General features: G+C 45.1%; 1 protein-coding gene across 3 annotated transcripts in view; it reads left to right on the top strand.

The window, feature by feature from the left end:
- Positions 1-1,163: 1,163 nt before the first annotated feature.
- The window catches only part of LOC147120069 (abl interactor 2), a 229,203-nt gene continuing 214,086 nt past the window's right edge, over positions 1,164-16,280 (top strand). For all 3 annotated transcript variants that reach the window (XM_085985605.1, XM_085985604.1, XM_085985606.1), the window contains exon 1: positions 1,164-1,325. In XM_085985605.1, coding sequence (XP_085841731.1) covers positions 1,209-1,325 — 117 coding nt within the window. In that variant the 5' untranslated portion in view covers positions 1,164-1,208. The remainder of the gene's footprint in view (positions 1,326-16,280) is intronic.

The following is a 16,280-nucleotide window of genomic DNA, read 5'->3' as shown; positions in this document are numbered from 1 at the left end:
AACTGGTACAGTCAGTGTGCTACAGAGGTGCTAGCTGTTGCTGTGGTCTGTGGTTTGCTATTAATGTAACCTCTCTTCCTATGCAGTGTGGCAGGTTAAATTGCAGAGTAATGTTATGCATCTTTCTTTCTGTGGATTAGATTGTGGTTATTTTAGCTGGATCTTCCCTTGACTTGTGGTTATCAGTGATTTATTTGCTGCTTGTGTACCTGTTACCCTCCCTATTATAATAGTCTGTTGCTAGGGTGGATACTGGTAGCTAGGGTGAGTGCCAGTTGCTTGGGATGATACAGGTTACTGGGTCGATGCTGGTTACTAAGATGAGTGTTGGTTGCTAGGTGGGATGATTGTTGTTAGGGTGAGGGCTGGGCTGGTTGCTAGGGTGAGTGCAAGTTGCTGGGGGGGTTGGTTACTAAGGTGAGTGCAGGTTGCTAGGGGGGATGATGGTTACTAAGGCGAGTGCAGGTTGCTAGGGGAGATAATGGTTACTAAAGTGAGGGCTGGTTGCTAGGGAATGATGATTGCTAGGGTGAGTGCTGGTTGCTGGGGGGATGCTGGTTACTAAGGTGAGTGCTGGTTGCTGGGGGGATGCTGGTTACTAAGGTACTAGTTGCTAGGGGGGATGCTGGTTACTAAGGTACTAGTTGCTAGGGGGGATGCTGGTTACTAAGGTGAGTGCTGGTTGCTGGGGGGATGCTGGTTACTATGGTGAGTGCTGGTTGCTGGGGGGATGCTGGTTACTAAGGTGAGTGCTGTTTGCTGGGGGATGCTGGTTACTAAGGTGAGTGCTGGTTGCTAGGGAGGATGCTGGTTACTAAGTTGAGTGCTGGTTGCTGGGGGGATGCTGGTTACTAAGGTGAGTGCTGGTTGCTAGGGAGGATGCTGGTTACTAAGTTGAGTGCTGGTTGCTGGGGGGATGCTGGTTACTAAGGTGAGTGCTAGTTGCTAGGGGGGATTCTGGTTACTAAGGTGAGTACTGGTTGCTGGGGGGATGCTGGTTACTAAGGTGAGTGCTGGTTGCTAGGGGGGATGCTGGTTACGAAGGTAAGTGCTGGTTGCTAGGGGGGGATGCTGGTTACTAAGGGGGGGATGATGGGTCCTGGTTTCTCCCTGGCCGGAAGTGGCCATGACCCCCCTGGTTGGTTTCCGGTTCCGGTCCCTCCTTTCGGCTCGGGCTCCCGCATCCAGTGTCGGAAGATGTGGGGAAGATGGCGGAGCTGCAGATGCTGCTGGAGGAGGAGATCCCCGCGGGCCGGCGAGCGCTGCTGGACAGTTACCACAACCTGGACCGGGTGGCCGAGTACTGCGAGAGCAACTACATCCAGGTGAGGGGATGCGGGGGTGGTGGGGAGTGGCGGTGGGAGGTGGGCAGGGGGCCGCTCTCACCGACAGTGGCCTGGGCCGCGCCCGCCGGGAACGGGGTGGGGGGCGGTGGTCTCTGGCGTCCTTCTCCATCTCCCCAAACCGCGCCCGCCCTGGCAGCCCGTTCTCCACTCCGTTCCCCCTTGTTCGGCCGCCAGCTTTGAGCTCTTCTCCCCTCCCCCCTGGGTTCGTGCCCCTCGGCCGCAGGTGAATGCCGCGCAGGCTGGGTCCCCTTTGCTCAGTTTCCCGCTTCTCGCCATTCTCGCTCTGCATCCGACCCTAGTTGTCGGCTTTTCTCTCTCTTTCTCACCCCCGGGGAGCGGGTACCCCCGACTCACTGGACTGGGCTGGTGGGTGGGTCCTGAACTGACCGAGCTTAACCTGCGCCTTCCACAACCAGTGTGATTCCTGCCACATTTGCTTTAGTCTCTTAATATGTATTTTACAGAATTAAGTATCTAGGTTGTATTCTCTTGTATTTATTGTCTATTTTCTCTGCGGATATATTCTGAAATTTGTGTTTTAACTTCATGATTCTGAGCCTAGTGAAAGATCTTGCATGCATTCTTGGTGATTTTTTTTTTTACTGCTGCTTTGTGGTTGAGGGTAAACGTTCTTGTTGGCTGGGTTCAGCTGCTGTTCTGGTTGACGAAATCCTAACTCCCTTTTTCATATCTGTTTGAATGATTTGAAGTCCAAAGATATTTTGCCTTTTTCCTCTCTTTTCTCTTTCCCCCCCCCCCCAAATAAAGACACACAGCAGAATTTTACAAAAATAACGAGTGATGGATGTGACCTAAAATATGCGGGAAGAGCGTGGGAGGCTGCATGCCATCAACTTCTAAAGACAGTGGCTGAGTAGATGTGATTATCGTTCGTGTGAAACTAGCGGGCCATTGTGGGTGACATGAGGTGCCATGGCTTGTTGTGCAGAACACCACTCAAACTCGAGTAAGAGAACGGAATCAAATACTGAACAGGCAAAGCCAAGCTTGGATTGCAGCTGGAACTGAAGAATGAGGGAACTTCACGGTTTTGAGAGGATGAATGTGCGTAGGATGACTTATTCCAGCTGAAGGAGAGGGCAGTTCCGAGGAGTGCTGATAATGGTATTGGAGCGCAAGAGAAGAAACTTAGTGTTAGAGACGGATGGGATATTTTAACGGGGTTGCAATTAGCAAGGCACAGTGATTGTTTCTCCCTGTTAAATGTTTTCAGGAGTTTTTTAAATGAGAAAAGCCATATAGAAACTTCAAGGGAAAATATTGCACTTCCCCATCACAGCTTTTCCAGTGGGCAGTATGGTAGCTGTTCCAGCAATTGAATCTGCCTGAAAATCCTATTTGTAGAATAAATTTTGTGTTTTTTGAATGTGTATCGTGTGAAGCGGAGAGTTCTTTATATTTCTTTCCCTCTCCCTGAAGGTGGTGTGTCTTTGCTGGGTTAAAGTTCATTCTGGAAATAGATCAAAGTCGGTAAATGGAGTTGCAGTGCAGATCAGCCCATATCTAATTGAAAGGTGGAACCGGCTCAAGAGGCTGAATGGCCTATTCCTGTTCTGATGATCCTAGGTGGAAGTTGTCTGAGCCGAGCCTGAACCTGACTTCACCTCCGTGTCCACTGGGATCACTGGTTAGCGATGAGGAGTGGGAATTCCAGCTGATTTTATTTATTCTTCACCTCCCTAACCCAAGGGTGCTAATTCCAACTATTGCTAGCCAGCTAACAGACAGAGGATTGGACCTGGTACGCATCAGTTACACGCTTTATTTTTTACTCTCTGGCCCATCCGGGGAGCATCTATTTCAGTTCATCTTTAGGATCTTTATTTCAGTCACTGGGATTGGGATTTACTCTCAATATTTTTCTGTCTCTTGCACAGTGCAACAGTGTGATTGCGGTTGTATTGGGGGCCAGAACACACATTCCCATTTGTGAAAAGACCCTGAAAGTCATTACCTAAACTTGTAACACAAAACTTCAAAATGGCAGATTACACCTTTTGCCATGACATGTTGATTATTTTACAGCGCCGTTTTTGGGAGGCACAGGCATGCAATGCTTGACATTTGCAATTTGAATTGGTTTAAAGTTGCAAGAGGAATGGATTAAGCTTTAAAGGATGTGCGTGTGTATTGTGCAATCACAGGCTCAGTATGACAGGCCAGCCTACTCCTCGTCCAGCCAGCCTGTTGCCAGTTTGGTCAGACAGGGTACAGTGCATCATTCACTATTTAATTAAACCCTGCTCTCAATCATTAATCCTTTAGGGCTGATAGAGGGTCCAAATTTTTTTTGGAGACACTTGGAATCGTAGAACTTTATGGCACAGAAGGAGGCCATTCGGCCCATTGTGTCTGTGCCGCTGAAAAATAGCTAGCTAGCTTAATCCCACTTTCCAGCTCCTGGTCCATAACCTTGTGGGTTATGGCACTTCAAGTGCATATCCAAGTACTTTTAAAATGCTGTGAGGGTTTTTGCCTCTACCACCCTTTCAGGCAGTGAGTTTCAGACCCCCACCACCCTCTGGGTGAAAACATTTCTCCTCGACTCCCCTCTCATACTTCTAATTACTTTAAATCTATGCCCCCTGATTAATGACCTCTCTGCTAAGGGAAATAGGTCCTTCCTATCCATTCTATCTAGGCCCCTCATAAGTTTATGCACCTCTGTTAAGTCTCCCTCAGCCTCCTCTGTTCCAAAGAAAACAACCCCAGCCTATGCAATCTTTCCTCTGTTAAAATTCTCCAGTCCTGACAACATCCTCGTAAATCTCCTCTGTACCCTCTCTAGTGCAATCACATCCTTCCTGTAATGTGGTGACCAGAACTGCACGCAGTACTTTAGCGGTGGCCTAACTAATGTTTTACACAGTTCAAGCACAACCTCCCTGCTCTTGTATTCTGTGCCTCGCCTAATAAAGGAAAATATCCCCTATGTCTTCTTAACCACCTTATCGACCTGTCCTGCTACCTTAAGGGATCTGTGGACATGCACTCCAAGGTCATAAAATAGAATCATAGAATGGTTACAACACAGAAGGAGGCCATTTGGCCTGTCGAGCCCATGCTGGCTCCCTGCAAGAGCACTTCAGCTAGTCCCACTCCCCTGTCCTTTCCCTGTAGCCTTGCAAATTTTTTTCCGTCAGGTACTTATCTAATTCCCTTTTTGAAAGCCGCGATTGAATCTGCCTCCACCACCCTTTCAGGCAGCGCATTCCAGATCATAACCACTCGCTGCGTAAAAAAGTTTTTCCTCATGTCGCCTTTGGTTCTTCTACCAATCACTTTGAATCTGTGTACTCTGGTTCTCAACCCTTCCGCCAATGGGAACAGTTTCTCGCTACTCTGACTGGACCCATCGTGATTTTGAACACCTCTATCAAATCTGCTCTCGACCTTCTCTGCTCTAAGGAAAACAACCCAGCTTCTCCAGTGTATCCACGTAACTGAAGCCCCTCATCCCTGGAACCATTCTCGTAAATCTTTTCTGCACCCTCTCTAAGGCCTTCACATCTTTCCTAAAGTGCGGTGCCTAGAATTGGACACAATACTCCAGTTGAGGCCGAACCAGTGTTTTATAAAGGTTCATCATAACTTCCTTGCTTTTGTACTCTATGCCTCTATTTATGAAGCCCAGTATCCCGTATGCTTTTTTAACCACTTTCTAAACCTGCCTTGCCACCTTCAATGATTTGTGCACGTATACCCCCAGGTCTCTGTTCATGCATCCCCTTTAGGATTGTACCCTTTAGTTTATATTGTCTCTCCTCGTTCTTCCTACCAAAATGTATCACTTTGCACTTTTCTGCATTAAATTTCATCTGCCACGTGTCCGCCTTTTCCACCTAGTACTGAGCCCTGCGGAACCCCACTGGAAACAGCCCTCCAGTCATAAAAACACCCTTCGACCATTACCCTCTGCTTCCTGCCACTGAGCCAACTTTGGATCCAACTTGCCACTTTCCCTTGGATCCCACGGGCCTTTATTTTTCTGACCAGTCTGCCACGTGGGACCTTGTCAAAAGCCTTGCTAAAATCCATGTAGACTACATCAAATGTGCTACCTTGATCCTTGTTACCTCCTCTCAAAATTCAATCATATTAGTCAGACACGTAACAAATCCATGCTGACTGTACTTGATTAATCTGTGCCTTTCTAAATGATGATTAATACTACCCCTCAGAATTTTTTCCAATAATTTGCCCACCACTGAGGTTAGGCTTACTGGCCTGTAATTACTTGGTCTATTCCTTTCTCCCCTTTTAAACAACGTTAACAGTCCTCCGGCACCACGCCTGTTGCCAGAGAGGATTGGAAAATGATGATCAGAACCTCCGCTATTTCTTCCCTTGCTTCTCATCTGGGCTTGGTGATTTATCTACTTTCAAAGATGCTAAATCCCTTAATATTTCCCCTCACTATGTTTATCCCATCTACTATTTCACACTCCTCCTCACTACAATGCCTGCATCGTCCCTTTTGTGAAGACAGATGCAAAGTATTCATTAAGAACCATACCCACATCTTCTGCCTCCACACGCAGATTACCTTTTTGGTCTCTAATCGGCCCTACTGTTTCTTTAGTTATCCTCTTGCTCTTTATATTTATAAAACATTTTTGAGTTTTCCTTGATTTTACTTGCCAATATTTTATCATGCCCTTTCTTTGCTTTCCTAATTTCCTTTTTAATTTCACCCCTGCACTTTGTATACTTCTCTAGGCTTTCTGCAGTATTGAGCTCTCGGTATCAGATGTAAGCTCTTTTGCCTTATCCTACTTTGTACGCTCCTTGACATCCAGGGGCTCTAGATTTGGGAGTCTCGCCCTTTTTGTTTGAGAACATATTTGCTCTCAACGCTCACCAATGTTCCCTGTAAGCTGCGCTTTGTTCTGCGTGGCCTGTTTCTTTTACTGTCCCTTTAAATTTTTGCGCATGTGCAGTACTTGCAATGGAAAAGCCAGTAAGTGGCCTGTGTGGGGCCTTTCCCATGACTGCACGGCTGCACAGCTTAGAGGGAACATTGACCCTCGCTATGTCTTCATTGAATGCCTCCCACTGCTCTGACACTGATTTACCTTCAAGTAGCTGTTTCCAGTCCACTTTTGCTCAGCTTTGTAAAATTGGCCTTTCCCCAATTGAGAACTTTAATCCTGGTCTATCTTGGTCCTTTTCCATAATTATACTAAATCTAACTGAATTGTGATCACTACCACCAAAATGCTCTCCCTTCCACCAGCCCAGCTTCATTCCCTAAAACTAAGTCCAGAACTGCCCCCTCTCATGTTGGGCTTGCTACGTACTGGTTAAAAAAGTTCTCTTGAATGCATTTTAAGAATTCTGTGCACTCTAGACCGTTTACACTAATTCTATCCCAGTTAATATTAGGATAGTTGAAATCCCCCACTATTACTGCCCTATTGTTTTTACACTTGTCAGAAATGTGCCTGCATATTTGCTCTTCTATCTCCCTCTGACTGGGGGGGGGGGGGGGGGGGAAATTTTGTACTCATGAAAGTGAAGGATGTCAGCACTGGGGAATGTAGCTGTTCGACACTCCCAGGGCAAGTACACTATGGGTTAGAGACAGAATGAAGCTCCCTCTACACTATTCCATCAAACACTCCCAGAGCAGATACAGCACGGGCTTGATACGGAGTAAAACGCCCTCTGCACTGCCCTAACAATGAGTTAACAGTTCAGATTGATGGGATGAAAGTCTCTTCTCTTTTGGTTGTAAGGGCCCTACATAAAATTAATTTTGGCAACTTCGTTGGTGCTTCATCCTGGTTCCCCTCCCCAAAGAGAAGAAACTAGGTGTATAAAGGAATGGGAGAGGCAAACGGCATTAGATTAAAGAGTATTCCAGGAAGAGGAGGGATCAGACAAGGGTGAAAGACTAAATCAGGGCTGGAGTGCATTTGCGTAAATGCATGGAGCATGAGAAATAGACCAGGCTTGTATTAGAAATATAGAAAAATAGGAGCAGGAGTAGGCCATTTGGCCCTTCGACCATGGCTGATCCCCTATCTCAATACCATATTCTCCCTCTGTCCCCATACCCCATGATGCCTTTTGTGTCTAGAAATCAATCTATCTATCTCTTTAAATATATTCAGTAACTTGGCCTCCACAGCCTTCTGTGGTAGAGAATTCCACAGGTTCACCACCTTCTGAGTGAAGAAATTTCTCCTCATCTCAGTCCTAAATGTTCTACCCCATATCCTGAGACTGTGACCCCTCGTTCTCGACCCCCCAGCCAGAGGAAACATCCTCCCTGCATCCAGTCTGTCTAGCCCTGTCAGAATTTTATACGTTTCAGTGAGATCCCGTCTCATTCTTCTAAACTCTAGTGAATGCAGGCCTAGTCAACCCAATCTCTCCTCATACGACAGTCCTGCCATCCCAGGAATCAGTCTGGTGAACCTTCGCTGCACTCCCTCTATGGCAAGTATATCCTTTCTTAGGTAAGGAGACCAAAACTGCACACACTACTCCAGGCGTGGTCTCACCAAGGCCCTGTATAACTGCAGTAAGACATCCTTGCTCCTGTACCCAAATCCTCTTGCAATGAAGGCCATCATACCATTTGCCTTCCTAACTGCTTGCTGCACCTGCATGTTTGCTTTCAGTGACTGGTGTACAAAGACACCCAGGTCCCTTTGTACATCAACATTTCCCAATTAAATAATACTCTGCCTTTCTGTTTTTTCTACCGAAGTGGATAACTTCACATTTATCCACGTTGTACTGCATCTGCCATGTATTTGCCCACTCTCTCAACTTGCCTAAATCGCCTTGAAGCCTCTTTGCATCCACCTCACAACTCACAATCCCACCTAGTTTCGTGTTGTCAGCAACCTTGGAAATATTACATTTGATTCCCTCATCCAAATCATTGATATATATTGTGAATAGCTGGTTCCCAAGCACTGATCCCTGCGGTACCCCACTAGTCACTGCCTGCCACCCCGAAAAAGACCCGTTTATTCCTACTCTGTTTCCTGTCTGTTAACCAATTTTCAATCCATGCCAGTATATTACCCCAATCCCATGTACTTTAATTTTGCACACTAACCTCTTATGTGGGACTTTATCAAAGGCCTTCTGAAAATCCAAATACACCACATCTACTGGTTCTCCCTTATCTATTCTACCAGTTACATCCTCAAAAAACTCCAGTAGGTTTCTCAAACACGATTTCCCTTTCATAAATCCATGTTGACTTTGTCCAATCCCATTGATATTTTCTAAGTGTCCTGTTCTCACATCTTTTATAATAAACTCTAGCATTTTCCCTACTGATAGGCTAACCGGTTTGTAGTTCCCTGTTTTTTCTCCTTTTTTAAATAGTGGGGTTACATTTGCCACCCTCCAATCTGCAGGAACTGTTTGATAATCTGTAGAATTTTGGAAGCTGACAACCAATGCATCCATTATTTCCATGGCTACCTCTTTTAGTACTCTGGGATGCAGATTATCAGGCCCTGGGGATTTATCAGCTTTCAGTCCCATTAATTCCTCCAGCATTTTTTTTTACTAATTTCCTTTAATTCCTCCTTCTCACTGGACCCTTGGTTCCCTAGCATTTCTGGAAAGTTATTTGTGTCTTCCGTGAAGACAGAACCGAAGTATTTGTTTAATTGCTCTGCCATTTCCTTGTTCCCCATTATAAATTCTTCTGTTTCTGACTGTAAGGGACCTACATTTGTCTTCACTAATCTTTTTCTTTTTACATACTTGAAGCTTTTACAGTCTGCTTTTATGTTCCTTGCAAGTTTGCTCTCATACTCTCTTTTTCCCCTCTTAATCAATCACTTGGTCCTTTTTTGCTGAATTCTAAACTGCTCCCAATCCTCAGGCTTGCTAATTTTTCTGGCAACTTTATATATGACTCCTCTTTGGACCTAATACTATCCTTAATTTCTTTTGTTAGCCATGGTTGGGCCGCTTTTTCTTTTGTGTTTTTGCGCCAGAAGGAATGTATAGCTGTTGCAATTCATGCATTAGTTCCTTAAATGTTAGCCATTGCCTATCCACCGTCATGCCTTTTAATGAAGCTCCCCAATCTATCATAGCCAACTCACTCCTCATACCTTCGTAGTTTCCTTTGTTTAGATTTAGGACCCTAGTTTCGGATTGACATAGAAGATTAAGGGGTGATCTATTTGAGGCATTTAAAATGATTAATGGAGTTGATCGAGTAGATAGAGAGAAACTTTCCTCATGGTGGGGGAGTCCACAACAAGGGGGCATAACCTTAATATTGGAGCCAGGCCATTCATGGGTGATATAAGGAAGCACTTCTTCACACAAAGTTAGTTAAAATCTGGAGCTCTCTTTCCGCCCGCCCCCCCCCCCCCCAAAAGGAGCAGAAGAGGAATTGCTTTGCTGCTGGGTGTATACTGTAGACCACCAAATAGTGGGAAGGAGATGGAGGAGCAAATCTGCAGGCAAATTTCCAAAAGATGTAAAAGCAATAGAGTAGTGATAATGGGGGACTTCAGTTATCCTAACATAGAATTCCCAAAATGCGTACAGGAGAACTTTCTTGATCAGTTTGTTTCCAGGCCAATGAGGAAGGAAGCAGTGAAGAATCAAGTACTGGGGAATGAAGTGGAGCATGTTTCAGCGGAAGAGCATTTGGGAAACAGTGATCACAATATCATTAAGTTTAGAGTAGTTATGGAAAGGGATCAGGAAAAGCCAATGGTGAAGATACTCAACTGGAGGAGGGCTAATTTCAGTGAGCTGAAAAGAGATCTGGCCCAGGTGGATTGGAAACAAAGATTATTGGCAGGTAAAATAGTAATTGAGCAATGGAAAACCTTCAAAGAGGAGACAGAGTAAACACATTCCCCTGTTCAGGTACAGACTAAACACATTCCTATGAGGGGGAAATGAAGGACATGCAAAGATAGAGCTCCCTGGATGACTAAAGATATAAAGATTAAAATTAAACAGAAAAAAGAGGCTTATGATAAATGTTAAATTTGTAATACAGTAGAGAATCAAGAAGAATACAGAGTGCAGGGGAGAACTGAAAAAGCAAATAGGGGCAAAGAGTGTATGAGACAATATTAGTGGGTAATATAAAAGGGAACACAAGTCTTTTAGAAACTTATAAATAGTAAAACCGATGTCCTAGGGGGAGTGTTTGCTAGTGCTCTGGGGGAGGGTCTAAACTAAAATGGCAGGGGGGTTGGGAACCTGAGCAGGGAGACAGAGGAAAGGGAAACGAGGATAAAAGCAAAAGATAGGAAGGAGAAAAACAAAAGTGGCAGTTGGAGAAATCAACGGTTTAAATCAAACATGGCCACAGTAAATAATAATTCGAATAGGTCTAAGAGCGTTAAAAAAACAAGCCTGAAGGCCTTGTGTCTTAATGCGAGGAGCATCTGTAATAAGGTGGATGAATTAGCTGCGCAAATAGAGGTAAACAAATATGATTTGATTGGGATTACGGAAACATGGCTCCAGGGCGGCCAAGGCTGGGAACTCAACATCCAGGGGTATTCAATATTCAGGAAAGATAGGCAAAAAGGAAAGGGAGGTGGGGTAGCATTGCTGGTTAAAGAAGGGATTAACACAATTGTAAGGAAGGATATTAGCTCTGATGATATGGAATCTGTATGGGTAGAACTGAGAAATACCAAGGGACAGAAAACATTAGTGGGAGTGGTATATAGACCTCCAAACAGTAATGCGGAGGTTGGGGATGGCAATAAAAGGGAAATTAGAGAAGCGTGCAATAAGGGCACAGCAGTCATCATGGGTGACTTTAATCTACATATAGATTGGGCTAACCAAATTAGTAACAATACTGTGGAGGAGGAATTCCTGGAGTGTTTACGGGATGGTTTCCTGGACCAATATGTTGAGGAACCAACCAGAGATCAGGCCATCTTAGACTGGGTATTATGTAACGAGAAAGGATTAATTAGCAATCTTGTACGAGGCCCCTTGGGTCGGAGCGATCATAATATGATCGAATTCTTCATTAAGATGGAGAATGAAGTAGTTGACTCAGAGACTAAGGGTCCTGAATTTAAATAAAGGAAACTACGATGGTCTGAGGCGCGAGTTCGGTAGGATTGATTGGGGAATGTCACTCAAAGGGTTGACGGTGGATAGGCAATGGCAAACATTCAAAGACCGCATGGATGAACTACAGAATTTGTTCATCCCAGTTTGGCATAAAATTAAAACAAAAAAAGTGACTCAACCGTGGCTAACAAGGGAAAGATCCAAGGAGAGGACGTATCAATTGGCCAGAAAAAGCAGTAAACCTAAGGATTAGGAGCAGTTTAGGATTCAACAAAGGAGGACAAAGGGATTAATTAAGAAGGGGAAAATTGAATATGAGTGTAAGCTTGCAGGGAACATAAAAACTGACTGTAAAAGCTTTTATAGATATGTGAAGAGAAAAAGATTGGTGAAGTCAAGTGTGGGTCCCTTGCAGCAGAATTAGGGGAATTTATAATGGGGAACAAAGAAATGGCAGACCAATTAAATACATATTTTGGTTCTGTCTTCACAAAGGAGGACACAAATAACCTCCCAGAGATATCAGGGAACATAGGATCTGATGAAAGGGAGGAACTGAAAGAAATCAGTATTTGTAGGGAAATGGTGTTAAGGAAATTGATGGGATTGAAGGTGGATAAATCCCCAGGGCCTGATAATCTACATCCTAGGGTACTTAAGGAAGTGGCCCTAGAAATAGTAGATGCATTGCTGATCATCTTCCAACATTCGATGGAATCTGGAACAGTACCCATGGATTGGAGGGTAGCAAATGTTACCCCACTATTCAAAAAAGGTGGTAGAGAGAAAACGGGGAATTACAGACTGGTAGGCCTGACATCGGTAGTGGGGAAAATGCTAGAGTCCATTATAAAAGATGTAATAGCAGAACACTTGGAAAGCAGTGACAGGACTGGACAAAGTCAACATGGATTTACAAAAGGTAAATCGTGCTTGACCAATCTACTGGAATTTTTTGAGGATGTAACTGGTAAAATAGATAAGGGAGAGCCAGTGGATGTGGTGTATTTGGACTTTCAGAAGGCTTTTGATAAGGTCCCGCATAAGAAATTAGCGTGTAAAGTTAAGGCACATGGGATTGGGGGCAAGGTATTGACTTGGATAGAGAACTGGTTGGCAGACAGAAAGCAAAGAGTTGGAATAAACGGGTCTTTTTCCGAGTGCAGACGACACAAAGCTGGGTGGGCGTGTGTGCTGTGAGGAGGATGCTGAGAAACTCCAGTATGATTTGGGCAAAAGCATGGCAGGTGCAATATAACGTGGATAAATGTGAGGTTATCCACTTTGGTGGCAAAAACAGAAAGGCAGATTATTATCTGAATGGGAATAGATTGGGAGAAGAAGTGCAATGAGACCTGGGTGTCCTTGTGCACCAGTCGCTGAAGGTAAGCATGCAGGTGCAGCAGGCGGTTAAGAAGGCAAATGGTATGTTGGCCTTCGTAGCGAGAGGGTTTGAGTACAGGAACAAGGATGTCTTGCTGCAGTTGTACAGGGCCTTGGTGAGACCACATCTTGAGTATTGTGTGCAGTTTTGGTCGCCTTATCTGAGGAAGGATGTTCTTGCCATGGAAGGAGTTCAGCGAAGATTCACCAGGCTGATACCTGGGATGGCAGGAATGACGTATGAGGAGAGATTGGGACGATTGGGCTTGTACTCGCTGGAGTTTAGAAGAATGAGAGGGGATCTCATTGAAACTTATAAAATTCTGACAGGATTGGACAGACTAGATGCAGGAAGGATGTTCCCGATGGTCGGGGAGTCCAGAACCAGGGGTCACAGTCTAAGGATAAGGGGTAGGCCATTTAGGACAGAAATTAGGAGGAATTTCTTCACCCAGAGAGTGGTGAACCTGTGGAATTCTCTACCACAGAAGGCAGTAGAAGCCAATTCATTAAATATATTCAAGAAGGAGTTGGATATATTTCTTAAGGCTAAAGGGATCCAGGGGTATGGGGAGAAAGCAGGGACCGGGTACTGAAATTGGATGATCAGCCATGATCGCATTGAATGGCGGAGCAGGCTCGAAGGGCCGAATGGCCTACTCCTGCTCCTATCTTCTGTGTTTCTATGTTACTTGGAAAAACATGAGTTAATAAATGACCGCCAGCGTGAATTTGTTAAAGGCAAATCATGTCTGTCAAACTTGATAGCGTTCTTTGATGAAGTAGCAGAGAGGGTTGATGTGTGTATGCACTTTTGAAAGACATTTTGTAAAGTCCCACATAATAGACTTGTTGGCAAAATTGACCCCATGGGATTAAAGGGTAGTGGCAGCGTGGATATGAAACTGGCTAAGAGACAGAAATCAGAGAGTAGTGGTGAATGGTTGTTTATCGGACTTGAGGGAAATATACAGTGGTGTTTCCCAGGGGTCCGTATTGGGACCACTGCTCTTTTTGATGTATATTAATGACCTGGACTTGGGTTAAAAAGAGCATCGTTTCAAAGTTTGCAGATGACACGAAACTCAATAAGGTAGTAAACAGTGAGAAGGATGATGGCAGACTTCAGGAGGACATCTACAGACTGGTGAAATGGGAGGACACGTGGCAAATGAAAACGAATGCAGAGGAGGACTCGTAAAAAATCAACATTTCATTGTGCAGTACACACGTCTGCTGCATATATGACAAATAAAATTGAATTGAATTGAGTGTGAAGTGATGCATTTTGGAAGAAAGAATATGGAGAGGCAATATAAGCTAAATTGTACAATTTTAAAGGGGGTGCAGGAACAGACACCTGGGGGTTTATGTACACAAATCTTTGAAGGTGGCAGGACAAGTTGTGAAGGCTTTTTTTAAAAAAAAAGCATACGGGATCCTTGGCTTTATAAAGAGGCATAGTGTACAAAACCAAGGAAGTTATGCTAAACATTTATAAATTACTGCTTAGGCCCCAGCTGAGTTATTGTATCCAATTCTGGGCACCTCCCTTTAGGGAGGGTGCAGAGGAGATTTGTACCAGGAGTGAGGGACTTCAGTTATGTGGAGAGACTAGAGAAGGTGGGATTGTTCTCCTTAGAGCAGAGAAGGTTAAGGGGAGATTGATGGAGGTGTTCAAAGTCATGAATGGTTTCGATGGGGAGAAACTTCCCTGTGGCAGAAGGGTCGGTGACCAAAGGAGACAGATTTTACGCAGTGCATTATGACCTGGAATGCACAGCCTAAAAGGGTGGTGGAAACAGATTCAGTAGTAACTTTCAAAAGGGAATTGGACAAATACTTATAGGGGAGAAAATTGCAGGGCTATGGGAAAGAGCAGAGGAGTGGGACTAATTTGATACCTCTTTCGAAGAGCTGACACAGGCACATTGGGCCAGATGGCGGCCTCCTGTACTGTATGATTCCATGATTCTGTAATACTGGTGGAGATTGTGTAAGTAGCACGTGAAATGAGTTCCAAATGCCACCAAAGAAATCAGAATATTTTGATTAGTCCTTTCTGTCAACTTGCTGTCTGAAGAGGATGGTGCAAAGGTAATAAGGTTTACAACTGCACTTACGAAATCATAACTCTATTCACCTTGACATTTCTGCAGCTACCAATCTGCTCAACCACACCCTCACCACCACTTTTGATGCCCTAGTCCCTATTAAAACAATTACTCTCTCACCCTGGCCATTCCCCCGGTAGTGTCCTCACCTTCACGCCCTTAAGCCCAAGATATACAGACTTGAACGGATATGGCGGACAACTGGTTTAGCCATTCACCGCCAGATCTGGCTGGACCACATAAAGCATTATTGGGTCCTGCTCTCATCTGCCAAAATTGCTCACTATTCCAGAATCATTCTGGAATGCAAAGATAAACCCTGGCTTCTATTCTCTACTGCTACCGTCTTCTTAAACCCCTCTCCCTTGTCTCCTCCACCCTCACCTCCGGCAACAAGTGCGAGGAGCTCATGGACATCTTTGTCTCTTAAGATTGAGACCATCCGTTCAGCTGCCTCTGCCACTTTCTTTCCTTCCTTCCCCTAGCCCACCTGACCAAACTTCCTCTGAGGTTCCCCCCTCAACTAGCCCTGAACTCGCACCTTTCTCCAGTTTCTCTCTGACCTCCCCTCTTGATTTCTCCATGCTCATCTTGTCCATGAGACCCACTTCCTGCTCACTCGACCCTGTTCCCACCAAACTGCTGACCACCCAACTTCTTTTTCTGACTCCCATGTTAGTTGACATTGTTAACGGTTCTCACTCGGGTACTGTCCCCTCTCCCTCGAATCTGCCGTCATCACCTCTCCTCAAAAAAACAACCCTTGACCCCTCCGCCCTTGTAAACTACCACCCCATCTCCAACCTCCCTTTCCTCTCCAGTCCTTGAAAGTGCTGTCGCCTCCCAAATCCGTGCCCATCTTTACCGCAACTCCATGTTTGAATCCCTCCAATCAGGTTTCTGTCCCTGTGACAGTACCGAAACGGTTCTCATCAAAGTCACATCCTTTGTGATTGCGACAAAGGTAAACTATCTCTCCTCGTCTTTCTTGACTTGTCTGCAGCCTTTGACACTGTTGACCATGCCATCCTCCTCCAACGCCTCTCCACTGTCTTCCAGCTGGGTGGGACTGCACTCGCCTGGTTCTATTCTTATCTATCTAATAGTGGCCAGAGAATCACTGCAATGGCATCTCTTCCCGCTCCTGCATCGTTACCCTCTGATGTGTCCCCCAAGGATCTATCCTTGGCCCCCTCCTATTTCTCATCTATATGCTGCCCCTCAGCCAAATCATCCAAAAACGCAGGGTCAGTTTCCACATGTATGCTGACGACATGCAGCTCTACCTCACCACCACTTCTCTTGACTCCTCCACGGTCTAAATTGTCAGACTGCTTGTCCGACATCAAGTTCTGGATGAGCAGAAATTTTC

This window comes from Somniosus microcephalus, chromosome 4, assembly GCF_052327205.1.
Source record: "Somniosus microcephalus isolate GS21.2 chromosome 4, FLI_Smic_1.0, whole genome shotgun sequence".
Lineage (NCBI taxonomy): Eukaryota > Metazoa > Chordata > Chondrichthyes > Squaliformes > Somniosidae > Somniosus > Somniosus microcephalus.
This window is presented reverse-complemented; position numbering and strand designations above follow the sequence as displayed.